Genomic DNA, 23,032 nt, shown 5'->3' with positions numbered 1-23,032 from the left:
AAGCAACACTTATAAAGCAAGAAGCTCTCTGCCTGTCAGCATATTCCCTGTGAGCACATGCAATGCTGTTGTTATGGAAATGACAGAAGGCACATATCAAGGCAGCTTCAGGTACTTATGATAGCTGCATTTAAAATGCATGTAATGATCTAAAGGAACACACAGCTGTATTATTATGAGGAACCATAAACCAGACGGAGACAGAAAGTGCAGTTAAAATCACACCTTTAATGAAACAGCAAAAATAACACAGTTCAGGAACTGACAGAACCCCATCCTTACCCCCAGCCCTGACAGTACCCCCTCCTTGAAGACCCCTCCTCCTCAAGAGGGCACCAGGCTTGAGGGGAAAATGGAAATGGAAAGCACAGAGGAGGACAGGAGCATGTACTGTACATCTGAGAATGAGACCCAAGAGCGTTCCTCCGGACCGTAACCCCTGCAGTGAACTAGATATTGTATGCGTCCATGAAGCCTAGAGGAGTCAATAATAGATTGTATCTCATATTCCTCGTGGTTATCAACCTGAAGTGGTACCGAGGTGGAATAGTGGGTACACAGCATAGTTTTAATAAGGAAAGATGGAATATGTTGGAAACACGCATGTTGGAAGGAAGATCTAATGCGTATGCCACTGGGTTAACTCTGCAGAGTATGCGGAAAGGCCCAATATACCAAGGTATTAGTGAGGGAACAGAGTCGGAGGTTACAGGAAGACAGCCAGACCCTTTTCCACACTTGGTAGGAGGCTGCAGGTAGGCATCAGCAGTCAGTATGGTGTTTGTACCTCTCTCTGGAGCGTTGCAAGGATTCTTGGATCTGCACCCAAGTCAAATGAAGATCTTAAAATATTCCTCTAATGCAGGAATTCCCTGCGGAACGAATTTATCAGGCAACATGGATGGCTGGAACCCATAGTTCACCATAAACTGAGATAATCGGGAGGTGGCATTGATGGCATTACTGTGAGCAAACTTTGCCCTAGGCAACAGGACCGACCATTTGTTATGGTGGTCTGAAATATAGCAGGGTAGGAACTGTTCCAAGGCTTGGTTGGCCCCTTCTGTGACCCCATTGAACTGAGAGTGATATGCTGAGGAGAAGGAAAGCTGATTTCCCAACTGTGAACAAAAGGCTCGCCAAAACCTGGACACAAACTGGCTACCCCTGTCCAAGATGATAACATTAGGTAACCCATGTAACCGAAAGACCTCCTGAGAGAATATTGATGCCAGTTCTTTGGATGTAGGCAACTTCTTTAGCGGAATGCAATGTGACATTTTTGAAAACTGGTCAACCACTATAAGAATAACTGTATTGCTCTGGGAGTTAGGTAAATCCACAATAAAATCAATAGACAAGTGGGTCCAAGGCCTCTCTCCGCTGGGTATGGGTTGTAGAAGACCTACTGGAAGGTGTTGGGGTGTTTTATTCTGAGCACACACTGGACAAGCAGCTACAAAGGTGGTTACATTAGCATGGAAACTAGGCCACCAGAATTGTTGAGACATAGACCATATGAGTTGATTTTTCCCTGGGTGCCCTGCTGCCTCGGAAGAATTGTAGACCTGGAGCAAAGCAGTGCGGAGATTCTCAGGGACAAAGCAGCAGTCAAAGCCAAAGCCAAAATTCTCTCACCCAAAGGTGAACTGAGACTAGTGCGAATAGCATCCAAAATGTCGTCTGGAGGTGTCACAGCAGTAGGAAAGGATTCCAGTTTGGAAGAGGAGTAAAACTGCAGCAATAATGCATCAGCCCTTATATCCTTCGTACCTGATAAGAATGAGACTATGTAGTTGAAGCGTGACAGAAAAAGGGCCCACGAGCCCTTCTAGGAGATAAGTGTTTAGCCTCAGACAAGAATGTGAGATAGTTATGGTCAGTGAAAATGAGGACCAGCACAGTAGTACCCTCAAGGAGATGCCTCCATTCTTTAACAGCTAAAATGATGACTAATAATTCTTTGTCCCCAATTTTGTAATTGCATTCTGCTGGAGACAATTTTTAGAAAAGTAGCCACATGGATGCCTAGGGCCCACAGGGGTAGGATGCTGAGACAGGAGAATGCCTAGTCCAGTCTCAGACGCATCATCCTCAAGAATAAAGAGTAACATAGGATAAGGATGTTCCAGCACTGGGGCTGCAGTAAAAGCAACCTTGAGGGATTCAAAGGCTTTAATGGAATCCGGAGACCAATTCTGTTTGTTGGCCTCCTTTCTGGTTATATCAGTTAGGGGTGTGACCAGAAAAGAGAAATTATGCATACATTTCTGATAATAATTGGCAAAGCCAAGAAAATGTTGTAAAGGACGTAGAACTATGGGTTGAGGCCACTGTAAAACTTCAGACAGTTTTTCTGGGTCCATCGAAAACCCAAACATTTAACCTGTTCACGATGAAACTCGCACTTTTCCAACTTGCAATAAAGGTTGTTCTCTCTCTGTAGCACATGGGAGAGGTCTCTGTCATGGTTCTCTAGGGATTTTGAATATATGAGAATATCATTGAGGTAAACCAGCACACATTGCTGCAGCATCTCTCGGAGGACATTGTTAATAAATTCTTGGAGAACTGCTGGAGTGTTGCAGAGACCAAAGGGCATTACGAGGTATTCGTAGTGTCCATTTCTAGTACAAAATGCAGTTTTACATCCGTCGCCCTCTTTAATCCTCATGAGATTGCATGCCCCTCTCGAATCGAGCTTAGTGAAGACCGTTGCTCCCTTGAGGTGGTCAAATAATTCCATTATCGATGGGATAGGATAAGCATTTTTAATAGTAATGCGATTGAGATTTCTATAATCGATACAGGGTCTCAGTTCACCACTTTTCTTTTCCACAAAAAAAAAACAGCACCGGCAGAACAAGAGGATTTGTGCATGAACCCCCGAAATAGTGAATCTGCAACATACCCCTCCATAGCCTTATCCTCTAAGACAGACAGAGGGTAAGCCCAGCCACAAGGAGGAATGACACCATGTTGAAGATCAATTGTGCAGTCATAAGACTGATGTGGAAGCAAAATACCTGCATGACCATTGTCAAAGACATCAGAGAATTCCCCGTACTACTGTGGCAAAGAAGAGACTGAAGATGTGCACAAAACCCTACTCACTTTCTGAAAACAAGTATTCGTGCACTGTGGCAACCATAACAGCGAGTGGAACTATCAAATACCCTTTTAAAGGAGGCCACAAACTCAGGGTAATTCTGGACAACGAGTTTTTGTGTTGCCCATAGAGGGTTAGTCAAAGCTTTGTCAGAATACAAAGAAGTAATGAAGCCTACTTTGCTTCTGTCTGTAGGAAATGCCTGGGGGAGCATCTCAAAATATATTCCAATCTGGTTGAGAAACCCTCTGCAGTGAGCTGGATCACCCCCAAACCACTGGGAAAGCGGAGCAGAACCAGTCATACCTCTTACAGTGGTAGTATCAGAGGCGGCTGCCTGAACCGAGATAGGAGCAGATGAACAGATGAACCAGATGAACAGTTCAGATTAGAAGCATTTGTATTGCTATGACAAACTGATCCAAGTGATGGTCTTGCTCGTCCAATCTGGAAAAAATATTACGACTAGGTGGATTGCCTGCATCTTCTGAATTCATGGCCCTTGCATAATATCAGGAACCATAAACTAGGCAGAGACAAAGAGTGTAGTTAAAAATCACACCTCTAATGAAATGGCAAAATAACACCATTCTGGAATGTAGTCAAAACAGAAGCCAGGATTTGGATGCTAGTGCAGGTATTCAGATGAGCCAGGTTCAGGAAACCGGCTGTCAGCATTAGAGATGAGCGAATTATTCAAAAATTCGATTCGGCTGATTCGCCGAATTTGCGGAATAAATTTGATTCGATGCGAATTTATTCGCTGCAAATTTAACTTATTAAAAGGGTTTCTAGGCTTCAGAGAGCCTTTATATTAGTGCAGAACACTGTACCTTTAATTTAAATGCCCTTGGAGTCTGCTGGGGAAGAGAAATAATACTGTCAGTCAGTATGACATGCAGATGAGGGCCGTCGATCTTAGAATCACCGCACACTTCACTCATTTGGGCAGTCACGGGGCCAAAACCAGAGTGTGGAGCCACAGTGTGGCGGTGGAGGCAGCAGCAATGGGAGGCCATACAGCACCCTATGACAAAATGGAACCCACCAGCAGTGTGAGGAGACCTGAAAGTGGCACATGGCAGAGTGTGGCGATGGAGACAGCAGCAATGGGAGGCCGTACAGGGACCCATGACACACTCTGGACCTGGCAGCAGCATGAGTAGGCAGTACAGGGGCCCATGGCAGAGTGGCGAAGCGTAAGCAGCTTAAATTGAAGGCCATACAGAGGCCTATGTTAAAAAGTCCCCCCAGCAGCAGTGTGGGGAGACGACTATCAAGAGTCCAATGGCAGAGTGGCGGAGCAGAAGCAGCTTCAATTGAAGAAGAAGAGGATGAGGATGAAGAAGAAGAAGAAGAAGAGGATGAAGAAGAAGATGAGGATGAAGAAGAAGAAGAAGAAGAAGAGGATGAGGATGAAGAAGAAGAGGATGAGGATGAAGAAGAAGAAGAGGATGAGGATGAAGAAGAAGAAGATGAGGATGAAGAAGAAGAAGATGAGGATGAAGAAGAAGAAGAATGGGATGAGGATGAGGATGAAGAAGAAGAAGAATGGGATGAGGATGAAGAAGAAGAAGAGGATGAGGATGAGGATGAGGAAGAAGAAGAAGAAGAAGAAGAAGAGGATGAGGATGAAGAAGAAGAAGAAGAAGAGGATGAGGATGAAGAAGAAGAAGAAGAGGATGAGGATGAAGAAGAAGAAGATGATGAGGATGAAGAAGAAGAAGAGGATGAGGATGAGGATGAAGAAGAAGAAGAAGAAGAAGAGGATGAGGATGAAGAAGAAGATGAGGATGAAGAAGAAGAAGAAGAAGATGAGGATGAGGATGAAGAAGAAGAAGAAGAAGATGAGGATGAAGAAGAAGAAGAAGAAGAAGATGAGGATGAAGAAGAAGAAGATGAGGATGAAGAAGAAGAAGAAGAAGAAGAAGAGGATGAGGATGAGGAAGAGGAAGAAGAAGAGGATGAGGATGAGGAAGAAGAAGAAGAAGAGGATGAGGATGAAGAAGAAGAAGAAGAAGAAGAAGAAGAGGATGAGGATGATGAAGAAGAAGAAGAAGATGAGGATGGAGAAGAAGAGGATGAGGATGAAGAAGAAGAGGAAGAAGAAGAAGAGGATGAGGATGAGGAAGAAGAAGAAGAAGAGGGTGAGGATGAAGAAGAAGAAGAGGGTGAGGATGAAGAAGAAGAAGAAGAAGAAGAGGATGAGGATGGAGAAGAAGAAGAAGAAGAAGAAGAAGAGGATGAGGATGAGGAAGAAGAAGAGGATGAGGATGAGGAAGAAGAAGAGGATGAGGATGAGGAAGAAGAAGAGGATGAGGATGAGGAAGAAGAAGAGGATGAGGATGAAGAAGAAGAAGAAGAAGAAGAAGAAGATGAGGATGAAGAAGAAGAAGAGGGTGAGGATGAGGAAGAAGAAGAAGAAGAAGAAGAAGAGGATGAGGATGAAGAAGAAGATGAGGATGAAGAAGAAGAAGAAGAAGAAGATGAGGAAGAAGAAGAAGAAGAAGAGGATGAGGATGAAGAAGAAGAGGATGAGGATGAAGAAGAAGAAGAAGAGGATGAGGATGAAGAAGAAGAAGAAGAAGAGGATGAGGATGATGATGAAGAAGAGGATGAGGATGATGATGAAGAAGAAGAAGAAGAGGATGCGGATGAAGAAGAAGAAGAGGATGAAGAATAATAAGAAGAAGAGGATGAGGATGAAGAAGAAGAAGAAGAGGATGAAGAAGAAGAAGAAGAAGAGGATGAGGATGAAGAAGAAGAAGAAGAGGATGAAGAAGAGGATGAGGATGATGATGATGAAGAAGAAGAGGATGATGATGATGAAGAAGAAGAGGATGATGATGAAGAAGAAGAAGAGGATGAGGATGAAGAAGAAGAAGAGGATGAGGATGAAGAAGAAGAAGAGGATGAGGATGAAGAAGAAGAGAATGAGGATGAAGAGGCGGATGAGGATGAAGAAGAAGAAGAAGAAGAGGATAAGGATGAAGAAGAAGAAGACGATGAAGAATAATAAGAAGAAGAGGATGAGGATGAAGAAGAAGAAGAAGAGGATGAAGAAGAAGAAGAAGAAGAGGATGAGGATGAAGAAGAAGAAGAAGAGGATGAAGAAGAGGATGAGGATGAAGAAGAAGAAGAGGATGATGATGACGAAGAAGAAGAAGAAGAAGAGGATGAGGATGATGATGAAGAAGAAGAAGAAGAAGAGGATGAGGATGAAGAAGAAGAAGAGGATGAGGATGATGAAGAAGAAGAGGATGAGGATGAAGAAGAAGAGAATGAGGATGAAGAGGCGGATGAGGATGAAGAAGAAGAAGAAGAAGAGGATAAGGATGAAGAAGAAGAAGAAGAAGAAGAAGAAGAAGAGGATGAGGATGAAGAAGAAGAAGAAGAAGAAGTAGGATGAAAATAAGAAGAATTCCAGTACAGCAAAAAGTGTATCTGCAGAGAGCTCCGCTATTTCTGACAGTTCTCTGACAGTTCCTTCACATTTACAGCGGTTGAAACATTGTATCTATTTGTTTCCGAATAAAAACATCTGTATCCTAAATGGAAACAAATAGATACAATGTTTCAACCGCTGTAAATGTGAAGGAACTGTCAGAGAACTGTCAGAAATAGCGGAGCTCTCTGCAGGGACACTTTTTGCCGGCTGTAGAAGGGATGAAAATCGGCCGATCGGGGAAAATTCGATTCGTGCATCCGAAGTTTGCTAATTTTCGGATTCGGCGCGAATCGAATTTTTCCTAATATTCGAAACGAATTCCACTTCGCCAAGTTCGATTCGCTCATCTCTAGTCAGCATAGTCAGCAGCTAAAAATCAGGAACAGGAATCGGAAGAGAATACAGAATACATGGAAGGTGGAGGCTCCTTAAGAATAAATTTAAAGAACTCGGCTGCAAGTTGAAGGGAAGGACCTCCAAGGTGATATTCTCTGAAATATAACCTGTGCCATGTGCAACTCAGGAAAGACGGGGAGATTAGAGAACTCAATGCATGGCTGAAGACCTGGTGTACTGTAAAAGGGAAGGACTTGGGTTTCTAGAGCACTGGGCTGACTTTTCATTGGGGTGCAACCTATATGCTAGAGATGATTTGTACCTAAATGGAAGGGGGTCTGCTGTGCTAGGGGAGAGGTTTATAGGAAGGCTGGAGGAGTATTTAAACTAGGATCGAGGAGGGAGAGAGAATTAGATTATAACAGGGTAGACAGATCAGACAGGGGTCAGTATTTATTGGTGGGTGGAATGGGGAAAGATGGGGGAAGACTATGGCAGATAAGAAGGTTCCCATGTTACAAGCAACCAGTGGAATTGGTACCATTTGTATGAAAATAAAAACAATGCAAAATACGTGTGAACAAGGTATTAATGAATTAAAGTATTTGTTCACCAATGCCAGAAGTCTGACAAGCAAAATAGGTGAGTTGGAAGCTTTGGTGCATGAAGAGAGAACTATGATTTAATTGGTATTGCTGAATCTTGACTTCATTTTTCACATGACTGGGCCATTAATATGGTTATGTTCTCTTTCGGAGAGACAGGGTAAATAGGAAAGGTGGTGGTGTCTGTCTCTATGTGAGAAGTGATCTCAGAGCGAGTGTGAAAGAGAACCTAGTAGATGGAGAGTGTGATGAAGCTGAATGTATTTTGGGTGGAACTGCACATGGGGGTGCGTACTACAAAGGTAATCATTGGAGTTTGTCATAGGCTTCCCAGTGTTAATGAGGAGGTGGAGACTCAGCTCCTTGCACAGATCGAAAGGGCTGCAAGGGTTGGGGCAGTGATAATAATGGGGAGTTTAAACTATCCGGAAATTGACTGGAGTAATAATACTGCAGGAACAATTAAAGGGCAAAAATGTTTAAACCTGCTACAGGACCATTCTATGGTACAGTTCACAGAGCTCCCTACTAGGAATGATGCTCTGCTGGACCTGGTAATCTCAAACCATGCAGAATTTATTATGAATGTCTATATAAAAGAACATCTGGGTAGCAGCGACCATAACATGATTTAATTTATTGTTAGCTGTAAACAGCGAGCACATACAGGAAAAATAAAAATGCTCAATTTTAAGAGAGCTAATTTTCCAACACTGAGAGCTGCTCTCCATGACTTAGACTGGGAGGGAATATCGGCATCGATGAAGACAACACAGAAATGGGAGTTCTTCAAAATGACTGTATGTGAACACAATCCAAAATATATTCCCATGGACAACAAGTTTAACAGGCTAAAAATCAAACACAGTTCCCCACACACAGCTAATGTGTAAGGTGAAGTCTACGGGCTTGGAAAATCCGTATGTAAATGGATAGAAAACTGGCTAAAAGATCATATTCAAAGAGTAGTGGTTAATGATTCATACTCTGCATGGTCTAGGGTTGTAAGTGGTGTACCCCAAGGTTCAGTGTTGGGATCCTTATTTTTTAATATATTTATTAACAATATAGGGTCTGGGATTAAAAATCACATTTCAGTCTTTGCAGATGACACCAAGCTGTGCAGTGGAATAACGTCCTTACAGGATGTCTTCAATTTCCAAGCCAACCCTAATGCACTGTTTAATTGGGCAACTATGTGGCAAATGAGGTTTAATGTTGATAAATGTAAGGTTATGCACTTGGGGGCTAAGAATATGCATGCATCATACATACTAGGGGGAGTACAACTGGGGGAATCAATGGTGGAGAAGGATCTGGGAGTTCTAGTAGATCACAAGCTTAATAATGGCATGCAATGCCAAGCTGCAGTTTCTAAAGCAAGCAAAATCCTCTCTTGTATTAACAGAGGTGTAGACTCCAGAGAGAGAGATATCATATTACTCCTGTACAAATCATTAGTAATACCTCATCTGGAATATGCAGTTCAGTTTTGTGCCCCAATTCACAAAAAGAACACTGGGGAACTGGAGAAAATACAGAGAAGGGTAACCAAACTGATAAGAAGCATGGAGGAGCTCAGCTATGAGGAGAGATTAGAGGAACTGAATTTATTCTCTATTGAGAAGAGGAGATTAAGGGGGGATATGATCAACATGTATAATGCATAAGGGGGGATATGATCAACATGTATAAATACATCAGTGGTTCATATAGTGAACTTGGGGTAGAGCTATTCACCCTGAGGTCATCACAGAGGACAATGGGGCACTCTTTATGTCTGGAGGAAAAGAAATTTAATCTCCAAACATGGAAAGGTTTCTTCACAGTGAGAGCTGTGAAAATGTGGAATAGACTCCCTCAAGAGTTGGTTCTGGCCAGCTCAGTGGACTGATTTATAAAAGGCCTGGATTCTTCCTTAGATACACAGAATATAACTGGATACTAACATTTATAGGTAAAGTTGATCCAGGGAATATCCAATTGCCTCTCGGGGGATCAGGAAGGAATTTTTTTCCGTGCAGAAGCAAATTGGATCGTGCTTTGCTGGGGTTTTTTTTGCCTTCCTCTGGATCAACTGTGGGTATAGGATTATAACTTTTTTTTTTAATGTTTGAACTCGATGGACTTTTGTCTTTTTTCAGCCAGACTAACTGTGTAACTAACTATGTAACTAAGAGAAGTCAGCCAGACAGAGTTGTACACAGGAACACAGGCAAGAAGGCACTGGAGACCATAGATCATGCAAGGGCAAGGAGTAAATGAGCCAAACTGCTAAAATTGCAAAAAGGGCTGGCTATAGGCTGGACTAATGAGGCAGGTATTGGTATCCAGGTGAGTCACTGTGGAGACAACAAGTAGCTGGTAATTAACTGACAGCTGAGCAGCTTCTGAGCACTGAAAGAAAAGAGCTGCTCGTTAAGTAGCAGGAGCTCAGCCCTGACAATTTCATGGTGTATTTATATATGCCTGGAGTTCAGCCTTAAAGGTGAAGGAGGGCCAAAGCTCCTGTAGGTCACAGGAGCTTTGTTCTGCACTCCTGTGACCCATTTTTAACCAACAGTCTGCTGACGTCACTAAAGCCAGTCCAGGCTCTGGATCGATCCTGACTATTGTCGGGATCCACCCAGATGCCTGGACCGGCAGCTGGCTCAGCCTCTCAGTGAGCTGCTGGGAGACTCTCCCACCCGCTCCACAGCCCGGCACTCTAGTGAGCATTGGAGTGGCAGAGCAGAGAGCCGATAAATAACAGTCACCAGCTCTATGCTCACTGAAGACCGAGACCTGAGTGATTGGTGTTCTTTGATCGCTGAGTTCTTGAGGTAGAGGTGGTGCGGAGCAGCTGCAGCTGGAATCAGTACTGCAGCCATCTAGGTAAGTATGATTTTTTTCTTATTTTCAATTCCAGAACTTTGCTGTTAACATGTATTGTCACGTATAAATGTACCTTAGCCCAGCTATTTCTACATTTCGAGTATTTGAACTCGTACAGTACATAATCGGTAATCCATTTATGTCATAATTTTAAACAACACTAAACAGAGAATGCCAATCGATAGACAGAGGCACACTCCTATACACCGTAGCTAAAGGTATCCATCGCGTGTCCAGCCATGTGCATGTACTTTAATACCTCCTCTGTTATAAGCGATGTTGAAAACACAGTTCCAGTGTCTACTATTGCATAAACACAGTCAATATTGTTATATATATTTTGACATGTCTGTAAAGGTCATTCATATAAAATTAAGCTTTACTTAGGCATGTGTGAGATCACATGCCTCAATCAGAGATCATAGACCACAGAGTTTGTATTTATAATAGACTATTTTTATACTGTATATACTTACTCAGTGAGGTGCTCTGGGTTGCTAATTGTGGCAGATAAAGCCAAGAATGGACAACGAATCATGACTAGTAGGTGCTCCCAGACTTCAGCTCCAATCTCTCCTCCCAAGCAGTGTACCTTGCATTGTAAATATATTTCCAGACTTAAGAAAGTTAGATCACAACACTTATAAACACAAACTTATAAAAATCAAAGGACAGATTCACTAAACAGTAACAGTTCTTTAGGCTGGTGAACCATTGACTGACTGAATTATTTCTTGTACAAGACATTGCTCTCCTTGTAGTGATCCTGATACAGGTTGGGATTCTATCACTGCAGGCACACAACAGCTGTCCCTAGAGCAGCACACCTCGTCTAGGACCATCTCTTTTACCTAAAAATGTTTTCTTGTTTTACTCCTCCTAACCTAGTATTAAATATTGTGACAATGAGTATATAAACATACTGTATATTTCTACAGATGTTGGGAACAATTGTGTGGCTGGTAATACAGGAAAATATCTCTCTTTCACTTGGCTGTCTATAGGCACGGGTCTACGGTGCCTAAACAAAAATACAGCCTGGCCTTGGTGTCACATTTAAGTTGCATTCCTGCAGACTCTGCATTGCCACTGTGTGATACATTAAACTCCATAATATTGTTTTTGTTCACCACATACATTATTTATGTAATCAATAATACTGCATACCTCATCAAATATTAAATATTTGATTTTTTTCACCCAATCCTGTCGATGAGGAGATAACACAAGAATTTCCAAACACTGTGGAACAGTCACCAGCACCTGTATAAAAACACATGTACAGAGTAATGATTCCATGTGTAAATACCACTATGATGCCATAAATAAAAATTACATCTTTTCTTATCTTATCCATTCTAGTGGGCTCTCCTGACAGCAATACCTAACTTAACACTGCATTTAAAGTGTCAGCTCAGTATCTGCTTTCTAAGATTAATAGGTCTACATCCTCACAGGTGTGGGATGTTTACCTCCCTTGCCCCAAGTGTGTGTGTGTGTGTGCCCCTCCCCACCTAGCTTATATGTGAGTGAAATCACTGTGGGAGGGCTTTAATGCTTAAGGACCACCCTATATTAGATATACTGCTACAGGGAAGCCCCTGTGCGCAAAATCACACACATATATATATATATATATATATATACACACGTCATTTTGCATCTCCATGTAGGGGGCGCACACAAGCCACACGCACACCCTACCCGCGCTGCCATTCGCGGCCGTGGGTGTCAATCACCGGGTCCCGGCCGGTGATTATCGGCGATCACGGACAGGGAAGAGGGCTGCATTGTTTACCAACAGTCCTCCTCCCTGTCAGTTTGTGCACACTGCTCTGAATGGCTGTGCACAGCCATCCAGAGCAGTGTGCTCACAGTTAAGAACACACCCCTCCGCCCCCTAATAAAACACTCCCATCGCACAGTTAACCCTTTGATTGCCCCTCATGTTAACCCCTTCCTGCCCTGTGCCATTAGTATAGTGTCAGTGCTTTTTTTAGCACTGATCACTGTATTGGTGTCACTGATCGTCGCCATAAGTCACTGATCGCCGCCATAATTAGTATTAAAAAAAAAAAATTCAAGTGTCTATACCGCCATTTGTAAATGATATAATTTTCACATAAACCAATTAATTTACACATATAGGGATTTTTTTTAGCAACGACATGGAGCAGAATACATTTTGGCCTAAATTTAGGATGAAATTTGATTTTTTAAAATTTTTTTACTGGACATGTTTAAAAGCAAAAAGTCTAAAATATTGTTTTTTTCTCAAAATTGTCAGTCTTTTTTTTTATAGTGCAAAAAATCCCCAAAAAAACAGGCGATCAAATACCACCAAAAGAAAGCTCAATTTGTGGGGAAAAAAAGGATGTACATTTCATTTGGGTGCAGTGTTGCATGACTGCGCAACTGTCAGTTAAAGTAATGCAGCGCCGTAACAAAAACTGCTTCTTTAACCTCTTACTTACCGCCCTATAGCAGAAATACTGCAACAGGGCAACACCGGTCATGTATATATACGTGATTCGCACTCCTGTGGTTTTCACGCCCCTCCCAGATAGCCTCAGATTGCCTGTCAGTACACCAGTAATCACATTTGACCCCTTGATTGCCAGGAACACGCTCATACATAATAAACCTCCATTGCTGTTAGCGCTTGCTGGTACATTTTGATGACTCTAATATGCAGCAGAGTGTCAGTACTAGTGCCGGTCTACTTTTTGGTGAACTAGCGAGCACCAGCGGCCTAGTACATCCTGACCTTTCACATAACAGCACTGCAGTATCCCTTGGTGATGTGGCAAGTCCCATAAGTGCAGTACAAGCTGGTGCAGTGGCGAGCACAAGTAATGTCCCGCACCCACCAAGAATTCGCACACAGGCCCGTAGAGTCCTTCCGAATGTGCTTGCAAATCCCGATTGGCAGCCCACAAATTCTGCAGCACCCGAACTTCCCCCATTCACTGCCCAACCCTGAATTCAGGTGGAAACAGCAAATTTAATTACTGTCCTTGATTTTTTGGAGCTGTTTTTCACGGTATGCATTGATTGTGGATCAAAGCAATTTATATGCACAACAATTTATCATCACCAACCCAAATTCAAACCTTTCCAAACTATACACATGGAAACCCATTACGGTTTCTGAATTAAAAAAATTTTTGGGCCTAACCCTTAACATGGGTATTACTAAAAAAATTTATTGTGGTTGTATTGGTCCACAGACCCAATTCATCATATCCCATGTTCTCTGCTGCCATGGCAGGCATAGATATGAGAGTATAATGTGTTTTATGCATTTCAACAAGAACACACTCTGTTGTCTTTGGTGTGACCCTGAATTTGACCGGCTCCACAAAATTCAGTCTTTTACAAGCAGTGGGAGATGATGCCCTCCCCCGCTGCCTTCCATGGCCTTCTTGAGCAGTCCTGTGCCATCGGGGGAACCTGAGAATGCAGCCGGTGTTTCTGCCAGCTGACCATAGAGCTGATTGGAGATGGAATGGTGCCACCATCTCTACAGTCTAAGAAATGGGAAGCTACGAGCGTTTCATCACTTTAGTTTCGCAGGATGTAAACAGCGCCATTTGTAAATTGGGAAAGCATCTGATCACACCGATCTTGGTGAGATTAGATAATGTAAGGGCAGAGGAGATATCTAGAGTCTGATAGACCCCAGATTTCTCAAAAAAGAATATATGACAATGCCCATTGAAGTTATAAGGGATATTTGCATTCCCTCTGATAGCATTGAAAGTGATAAAAAAAGGCAAGGGACAGTGTAAAATGAATTTAGAAAATCAAAATAAGTTAAAAAAAAAAGCTCCCTCGATCACCCCCCCGCACACGCAGCATTGACCCAATGCCGATATGTACACAGTGCTTGCACCATGCATGTGAGATATCGCTGCGAACGTCAGATCAAGGGCAGTAATTCTAGTACTAGACCTCCTCTGTACGTATAAAATGGTAGCTTGTAAAGGCTTTTAAAGTGTTGCCTATGGATATTAAAAATGTATGCAGTTTGTTGCCATTGCACGGGGAATGTGCAGTTTTAATGCATGCCGTGTTTGGTATCTATTTTCTCGGCATACCATCATCTTTTATATGTTACCAAATAATTGGCCAATATATTGTGTTTTTGTGCATTAAAAGTTAAAAAAGTGTATTTTGTCAAAAATTTGCGTTTGAAAAATCGATACGTGAGTACTATGTGACATAGAAAACTGCAGCACCCACCATTTTATTCACTAGGGTCTTTGCTTTAAAAAATATATAATGTTTGGGGGTTCAAAGTAATTTGCTAGTAAAAAATACAGATTTTTTTCATGTGAACAAAAAGTGTCAGAAAAGGTTTGGTGTTCAGGTGGTTAGAAGAGTGAATGATGTGTGGCATACACTTCTAATGCTGGGCATAAAATGCCCCCACCCCCCAAAACATCCCCTTTTTGGAAAGTAGACACCCCAAACTATTTTCTGAGAGGCATATTGAGTCAATAGAAGAATTTATTTTTTTACCGCAAGTTTTTGGAAAATGACAAAACAATTTTGGTTTTTTTTACACAAAATTGTCACTTAAATGATTTATTGCTCACACATGCCATGGGTATATGTGGAATTACTCCCCAAAATACATTCTGCTACTTCTCCTGAGTATGGGGGTACCACATGTGAGATACTTTTTGGTAGTCTAGCCAGGTACAGAACCCCAAAATCCAATAAGCACCTTCAGGCTTTTAAAGGGTTTTATTTCCACATTATACTTCCTGACTACCTATCACAGTTTCGAAGGCCCTGAAATGCCAGGATAGCACCAAACCCCCCCAAATTACCCCTTTTTGGAAAGTAGACACCCCAAAGAATTTGATAAGAAGCATGGTGAGTATTTTGCAGATCACGTTTTTTGCCACAAGTTTTTGGAAAATGAATTTATATTTCAAAACCTTGTGAGAAAAAATTAGAACTGCAAAATACTCACCGTGTCTCTTTTTAATTTCCTTGGGGTGTCTAATTTCCAAAAAGGGGTCATTTTAGGGGGGGGTGCTATCCTGGCATTTCAGGGCCTCCAAAACTGTGATAGGTAGTGAGGAAGTGAAATGAGGAAGTTATGCACCTTCAGGCTTTCAAAGTGGTCATTGGATTTCAGGCTCCTGTATGTGGCTAGGCTCCCAAAATGTCTCACACATGCGGTATCCCCATACTCGGTAGAAGTAGCAGAATGTATTTTGGGGTGTAATTCCACATATACCCATGGCTTGTGTGAGCAATATTTGATTTGAATGACCACTTTGTGTACAAAAAAACGTTTTTGTCATTTTCTAAAAACTTGTGGAAAAAAAATAAATCTTCCATGGACTCAATGGGGTTTAATTACTAAAGCTGGAGAGTCCAAAATCAGACTCCCTTCTGCATAGAAACCAATCAGCTTCTAACCTCAGCTTGTTCAATGAAGCTTTGGCAATGAAACCTGGAAGCTGATTGGTTTCTATGCAGAAGGGAGTCTGATTTTGGATTCTCCAGCTTTAGTAAATAAACCCCAATATGCCTCTCAGCAGATAGCTTAGGGTGTCTACTTTCCAAAAAGGGGTCGTTTTGTGGGTGTTTGTACTGTCCTGGTATTTTAGCACCTCAAGAAAGGATGTGCAGTCAGAAAGTAAAAGCTGTGTAAATTCCATTATCTATACCATAGTTTGTAGATACTATAACTTTTACACAAAGCTATCAATATACACTTATTGGGATTTTGACCAAAAACATGTAACAGAATACATTTTGGCCTAAATTTATGCCAAAATTTTAGTTTTTTGGATATTTTTTATGAAACAAATAAAATATCGGGGTGTTTTTCAAAAATTTTGGTCTTTTTTTGTTTATAGTATGAAAAATAAAAAGAGCACAGGTGACCAAACACCACAGAAAGAAAGCTCTATTTGTGTAAAAAAAGGACGTAACATTTGTTTGGGTACAGCATTGCATGACCGCGCAATTATCAGTTGAAATAGTGCAGCATCGAATAGTAAAAAGGGGCCTGGTCATTAAGGGGGGTAAGTCCTCAGGATGGCAAGTGGCTAAAGGGGGCTGAGCACCTTGTGTCAATACCTGCTGTATCAAACATTATTCTGGTCCAGAGCCATCTAGTGGTAAAGTAGCTAACTGCACCTGCCTACAGGTTGGCTGCTGCATAGTGTACAAATCTTCCCCCCACTGCTGCCAGGTGTCCTTCACAGCACTGACCTTCTTCTGGTGCTGTTGGGATTAGCATCAGCTACTTTGAATGTGAAAGAGTTGCATTGCTCACATGCTCCTTCCCCCAGCCTTGTCCATTCACGAAACTCATACAATTATTTCCCAGAATGCAATGCATTCTATAAAAGGAGCAGATGAATGACAAGATCTGCCGTCTCCAATCACAGAACACTTTGCACGCTGGGAAACAACAGTATGAGTTATTTGAATGGAGGCCGGAAAAAGAGAAGAGCGAGCAACACCACCCATCTTTCACACTCGCAGCGGCTTTCTGTAGTGCCAGAAGATCAGTGCTGTGGAGAAGACACGGTGGCAGTGGCGAGAAGATTTCTAGACTATGTAGCAACTCGTCAGACATGGGACACAGTTCATTAGAGGTTACTCAGGTTACTTATGCATATGGTGCTGCATAGAAAAAAAAAAAACTTAACTAAATTTCAGCTTTAATTGTATTGCAGCTAATAATCTATAAATGAAATCACACCTTTTCCTACCTATCTAGAAAGGCAATACCAAATTAAATTTTAAGCCATAATTCAATTTTAGATATGTTTTTCAATGTAATAAGGAAAAAAAATATTTACTAAAATGCTATAAAGTTTCATTTTTAAATATGCAAGCTTTCAAATATGACATTAAAATTCACTTATTTAAAAAGTTTCAAAATTCTAATGCAATCCTGAACAATTTTTACCAACTACCCCCCTAACTGTCTTTTAACCTAATCTAATAGGCAAAGCTGTGTAGTATCTATCTATCTATCTATCTATCTGCTAGCCAAGGCTCCCTTCAACTGCTAAGACATGCAGTAGATTGAATAGTGACAGTAGTAACCATGGTAGCTCCTAAGAGTTAAATGTGTGTTCAGGCAAATCCAAAAAAAGAGTGGCATTTGGGTATTTCTCACCTTCTTCCTTTGGGAGGAGGGTGAGAAATACCACTGACTACCAATGCTTTTCAGAGGAGAGGGCAGAAATACCACTGACCACCAATTATATTTTTTGAACACAAATACAATAGACCTCCAATGCTTTTTGCGGGAAGGGAAGGGAAACACCACTGACCAATAATGCTTTTTGGGAAGGGGGGGGACACTGCTGACCACCAATGCATTTCAAGAAAGGCTGGGGGGGACAACCACTGACCTAACTTCATAACTGTCCTGGATTTCATGGGACTGTCCAAGGATTTTAGCAAAATTTCAGCATTCAACAGATGCAGGCTGTGCCCCAGGCTCAAGTGCTTGTTCCAGCACTCAACTCCACACCTATACACATACTTCTGGGTGGAGTGATCCCCTGCCCAATAGTATAAGCATTGGTGTGGCAGTGGTGTGGGACACAGCAAAAGGGATGGGGGGTGTAAATACCACTGAATGCCAGTGCTTTTCAGGGAATGGAGAATACCACTGGAAAGCAATGCTTTTCAGAGGGGGAGAAGTGAGAAACACCACTGAACAACAATTATTTTAAGGGGGAAGAAAAACCTCTGACCACCAATGCTTTTCAATGGAAGGAAACACCACTGATCACCAATGATTTCAAGAGGGGTTGGGGGGAAACACCACTGACCAGCAATGCTTTTCAAGGGAGGAGGGAGAAACATCAATGACCATCAATGTTTTTTAGAATCAGGGGAGAGGGGGGAAATATACCATTGAACACCGATGCTTTTCAAAGGGGAGGGGAGGGAAACAACAATGACCATCAGTACTTTTCTAGGGTGGATAAAGGGGAAAACTATTGTCCACAATGCTTTTCAGGGGAGAGAGAGGAACACCACCAGAGGGAGGACCACCTGCCTGATAGCATAAGCATAGTTCTGGTAGTTGAATTACTGTAGCAGAGCAAGAAACAGGTAAGTGTACTTAGTGTCTCCCACTGAACACCACTGGAAACCAATGCTTTTCAGGAGGAGTGAGGAGAAATACCACTCACCACTAATGCTTTTCAGGGCTGGAGATGGAAGAAATATTACTGGCCAGCAGTGCTTTTTGGGGGAAGGGAAGTACTACTTTTCATGTGGGGAGAAATTCCACTGACCACCGATGCTTTTCAGGGGCAGGGGAAGAACACCTTTGACCACCAATGTATTTCAAGGGGAGAGGAAACAACATGACCAAACAATACTTTTTAAGGATGAGAGGAGAAATACCACTGACCACCAATGCTTTTATAGGGAGGGAAAAATATAAATGATCACTGTAGCAATCATGCACACAGAGATGGACGCAGTCATCCATTTTGCTCCAATCCCCTCCATTTTCTATCTCTCTCTCCCAAATCAGATTCCTCCGATATCCCCCCTCCCTCTCTGCTGAGTGACATGGTCTAGATGACAGAGATCACAGGCAGCGTCATGGCTATAAACCTTACTAGCTGGTGCCCCTATGTCTGTGAGACTCTTGCTGGAGAAGGGATCGTAAAACCATAAACCAGCCCACACAGAGCTTCAAAGTCATTCCAGACTTACATTTGAAAACTCCCTTTTTCATATAATTTTATATCTTCAAATAGGAAATAATTAAACAAACATGGAGCACATATTCGGATGGCTCACTTTAATACAAATCATCTTGTATATTACACCCCTTATCTGACATACACAGGAGAGCAGAAAATTATATCTCCTTAACCATTCAAGCGGGTATGTCATATTTCATATCTAACCGTTCAGCAGATGATTCTGGGTATTAATCTACTCGTGGATAGAATGTCATATGTACCTAGGAAAAGTTATTGGCCATAGTATAATTTGTGAAGGCTTTGGACATGAGCTCCCCGCCTACACAACCCCCTCCCCAAATGAGACGATTGGTTCTCTGCTTCAGGGAGATACCCTGTGGAGTTCCTAGAAAAAGCTAAGTTAAACTGAGTTGAAGTTGAATTTCTCCCTTTTAACATCAGAACTAACGTTGGGAGATAAGGCATCCTTTTGACTCTGAAACCTGATCTGCTTAAAACCAAGGCTGACGGCAAGTACTTTAACCCTCTAAACTTCTTTCTGTTATCACTTTGCTGTGCTATTGTTTTCTGTATATTTATATATATATATTGGCTACATATTTTTCTGTAAATATTTTTATTGCACCCTTTTGACCTTTTAGTAATAAATCTTACTTTCTGAAAGTGTTGAACTGTTTCTAAAGCTCTTTAATGCAAACTAAGCACCCCTGCCTCTGAAGAGTGCTACTGTGTGTGTTTTAAACTTCGGTATATCGCTGCCTACAGTGACAGTGGTATACCGACGCTTATGCAAACATCATAGTGTTATTGCTGATATTGCCGAGTTTCCTCTTTCTCTGTAAAAAAGGAGGTGGTGGCAGTGTGAAGGGTTAATTGCATAATTAACCTGACCCAGTAACAATCGCTCCCAGGCTGCCGGCACACAGGCTGTGGTCCATTAGCTGGAAAATCTTTGTGCAGGGTGCAGCTGGGCGTGGCATTGTTATGCACGTGACAGTGCGGTTTTAGATTGGCTAGTCCTTCAGTCACGAGTTTGGTGAGAAGGGCTGGGGTCTGTGTCAGGGCAGGAACGATGGAATGGGCAGTGTTATGATCCACCAGGTGGTGCCTCAGGCTGCCAACTGACGGACCTACCCAGAGCGTGGGGTCTAAGCCCGGGCTGTGCTTTCACCAGGGCCCCTGATGGTGGGGATGACTTGTAACAGTCCCGGGCCAGGTCACGACCTCTGAGCAGGCCCACCAGTGGCTGAGGAAGCCTCCGGGGACGTATGCAGGTACTGGGAGAGCCAGATGTGAAGAGGATGGTGGGCCTAGCAGGGTGGTAACGGATCGTAGTCACGTGGGGGTCAGCGGGGTACCGAATCGGCGGGCAAAGAGTAGTCAGGTCACACGCAGGATCAGCAGGGTAGTCAGTCCGTAGAATGGTCAGGCAAGCCAGGGGTCAGAATAGGAGAAGGCAGAGTAGTCAGGGCAATCCGGGTCAATCACAGGAGAAGGCAGCGTAGTCAGGGCAATCCGGGTCAATCACAGGAGAAGGCAGCGTAGTCAGGGTCAATCAGGGTCACTAGAACGGGTACAGGAACTCAGGATCACAGATAGACCTTGCGGCAATCTGTGACAGTGCAGGGCATCTTTAAATAGTGCGCCCTGCACTGTCATTGGCCGGCTAGGACGCGCCCCCGGCTGTCATTGGACGCCTGAGGCGCGCCCACGGCTCCTACTGCGCATGCGCGGCATCCTGTCAGCCGCGGCTCGCCGGGACCTAGTGCCTGTGTCCCGGCGTGATCTGCCGCCACTGCGCATGCGCGGGGGAAGACGCCGCGATCCCTGATTCCGGAGCCGCGATCCCTGACAGGCAGGCAGGCCTATGGTAAGATCACGCAGCGACTGATGACAGCCACTACCCACAGACCAGAGTCCCTCAGGGTGCGGAGTCTAAGCCCCAGGCTACCCTTCACCAGGGCCCCTGATGCTGGGGATGGACTTGACGCAGCCTGAGACCAGGTCGCGGCCCCCGAGTAACCCCAGGTGCGGTAACGACTGCCACCAATGGCGTACAGCTGGTGGGAGCTAGATGGGAACACATGTAGCGTAGTCAGACAGGCCGGGTCAATAACAACAGAGCAGACAGTACAAGACGGTAGGCAAAGAATACTCAGGTCACGGGCCGGGTTCAGCAACGGGAGGTTAGGTAAAGGGTTAAAGCAGCGAATAGTCTTGTCCAAGCCGAGTCGGTTACCAGGAGAGCAACGAGAACAGAACAAGAGAGTCAGGGATGCGGGTGTGACCAGAAGTGTGTGGACTGACACAGGGAAAAGTAGGCTTCAGATATAGTAAATAATATAATTTATTGAGACTAACAATACAAATATAAACGCAGTGCACCAAACCCCAAGCTAACACAAATACATACAACAAGATGAAACAAACCCAAACCTAAACTGATATAGATACACAGGTACATACACATATAGAGCACAACGTAGTCAGGCAGGCCAGGTCGATAACTATCGGGCAGGTAGGTACAGGAGGAGCAGGCGGAGAGAATAGTCAGGGTCACAAGCCAGGGATCAAACAGGAGAAGTCAGCAGAGGTCAGGATCAGGCAGGGTCGGCAACAAGTCAGGCAGGAACAGGAACAGGAATGCAGGTACAAGATACAGGGGCCCATGGAAAAACACACACCAAGGCACAGACTGCAGGTCTGGCCATCCCTTAAATACACCACCTGCAATCAGCCCCAGGTGATGGCTAATTGCCGAAGTGAACCTCTGGTTGTTGAGAGCACCCGCTGGCCAGCCCTGGTACTGCAGCCCACAAGGCAGGTGAGTCCCACCACTATTGGCAAGTCCATTCCTGACAAAGAGCTTGCGACAAGGGAACATACAGGACATGAATGCAGAGAGTACTTGCAGACAGCAGGCTTAAATGTGATCAACCACATCCTTCTGAGGAGGAGCCGCAGAAGCCTGAAGGCATAAAGGTTCCCACCATGCTTTGCAGAAACCTAAGATGGATGCCAGCACATGGAGATGCACAAACTCTGAGGAAAGGTAGGACCTTGACAGTCTGACGCCACGATGATCGTCACAACTACCAATGTTTTTTAAGGCGGGAGGAGAAATACCAATGATAACAAATGCTTTTCAGGGGGGAGAGAGGAGGAATACCACTGACCACTAATGCTTTTGGGGGTGAGAGGTTGGATATATACCATTGACCAGCAATGCTTTTCAGAGGGGGAATACCATTGACCACAGCAAAATCATGTATCCCTCTGACTAGTTCTAAAGGATGTTGGTTTCCAAGCAGGTTGTCATTGGTGATCACCAGAAAGGGCCAAATATTATGGGGTTTCATTTTCTCTCAGAAAGCAGAAAACTTCTTTAACATTAATTCAATGTGTGCATTTTATATAAATATTCTTCTAATTTAAGGTACTGGCAATATGACAAATTCAGCTTGTGTTTTGTTCTGCAATATTATTACATTTTTTGTTGTATTAAAGTAGACTGAGTATTTCTCTTTCAGTGTGTGTAGGCAGGTTGCAGGCTGCTTTTTGGATCCAGCCTACCCTTCTGTAATATAAATAAAGAGGAAGGCTGGGTTCTGGAGCTTTGACCCAAGCAGGAAACAAATGATATGAGTGCTGAAAAGGTGGACTGCTGTGCCTTGCAGTCTGTTTGAGGCACTGGTAGTCCAGAGATGGATCAGCTTCTGGAGAGCACCAAACATGGACCTCATGGAGATATGCCTGGGCAACCTGCTAGAGATAGTCAGGGACATTCTAAGATCACTGTTCATGTTGGGCTGTACTGTAAACATTGCATCAACTGTTCTAAGCCTGGTCTGAAGTTCTTTAAAAGGGTGCATGATGGTTTCCAGGCATATTAAAGGACTAGGGTCAATAAAGCACATATGGAGTATGAAGCAAAGGCACTACC

General features: G+C 43.2%; 1 protein-coding gene across 1 annotated transcript in view; it reads right to left on the bottom strand.

Annotated features, from left to right (window-relative positions):
• Nucleotides 1–23,032, bottom strand: part of LOC149440450 (putative ATP-dependent RNA helicase DDX60) — a gene marked incomplete at its 3' end in the record, with an annotated part of 218,315 nt that overhangs the window by 106,861 nt on the left and 88,422 nt on the right. Inside the window, 2 exon segments of the mRNA XM_089658599.1 lie at nucleotides 10,849–10,964; nucleotides 11,540–11,635. Of these exon segments, the coding sequence (XP_089514725.1) occupies nucleotides 10,849–10,964; nucleotides 11,540–11,635 (212 nt within the window).

Source organism: Staurois parvus, unplaced genomic scaffold (assembly GCF_062004578.1).
Source record: "Staurois parvus isolate SC_StPar_1 unplaced genomic scaffold, SC_StPar_1.0 ptg001083l, whole genome shotgun sequence".
NCBI classification, from domain to species: Eukaryota; Metazoa; Chordata; class Amphibia; order Anura; family Ranidae; genus Staurois; species Staurois parvus.
This window is presented reverse-complemented; position numbering and strand designations above follow the sequence as displayed.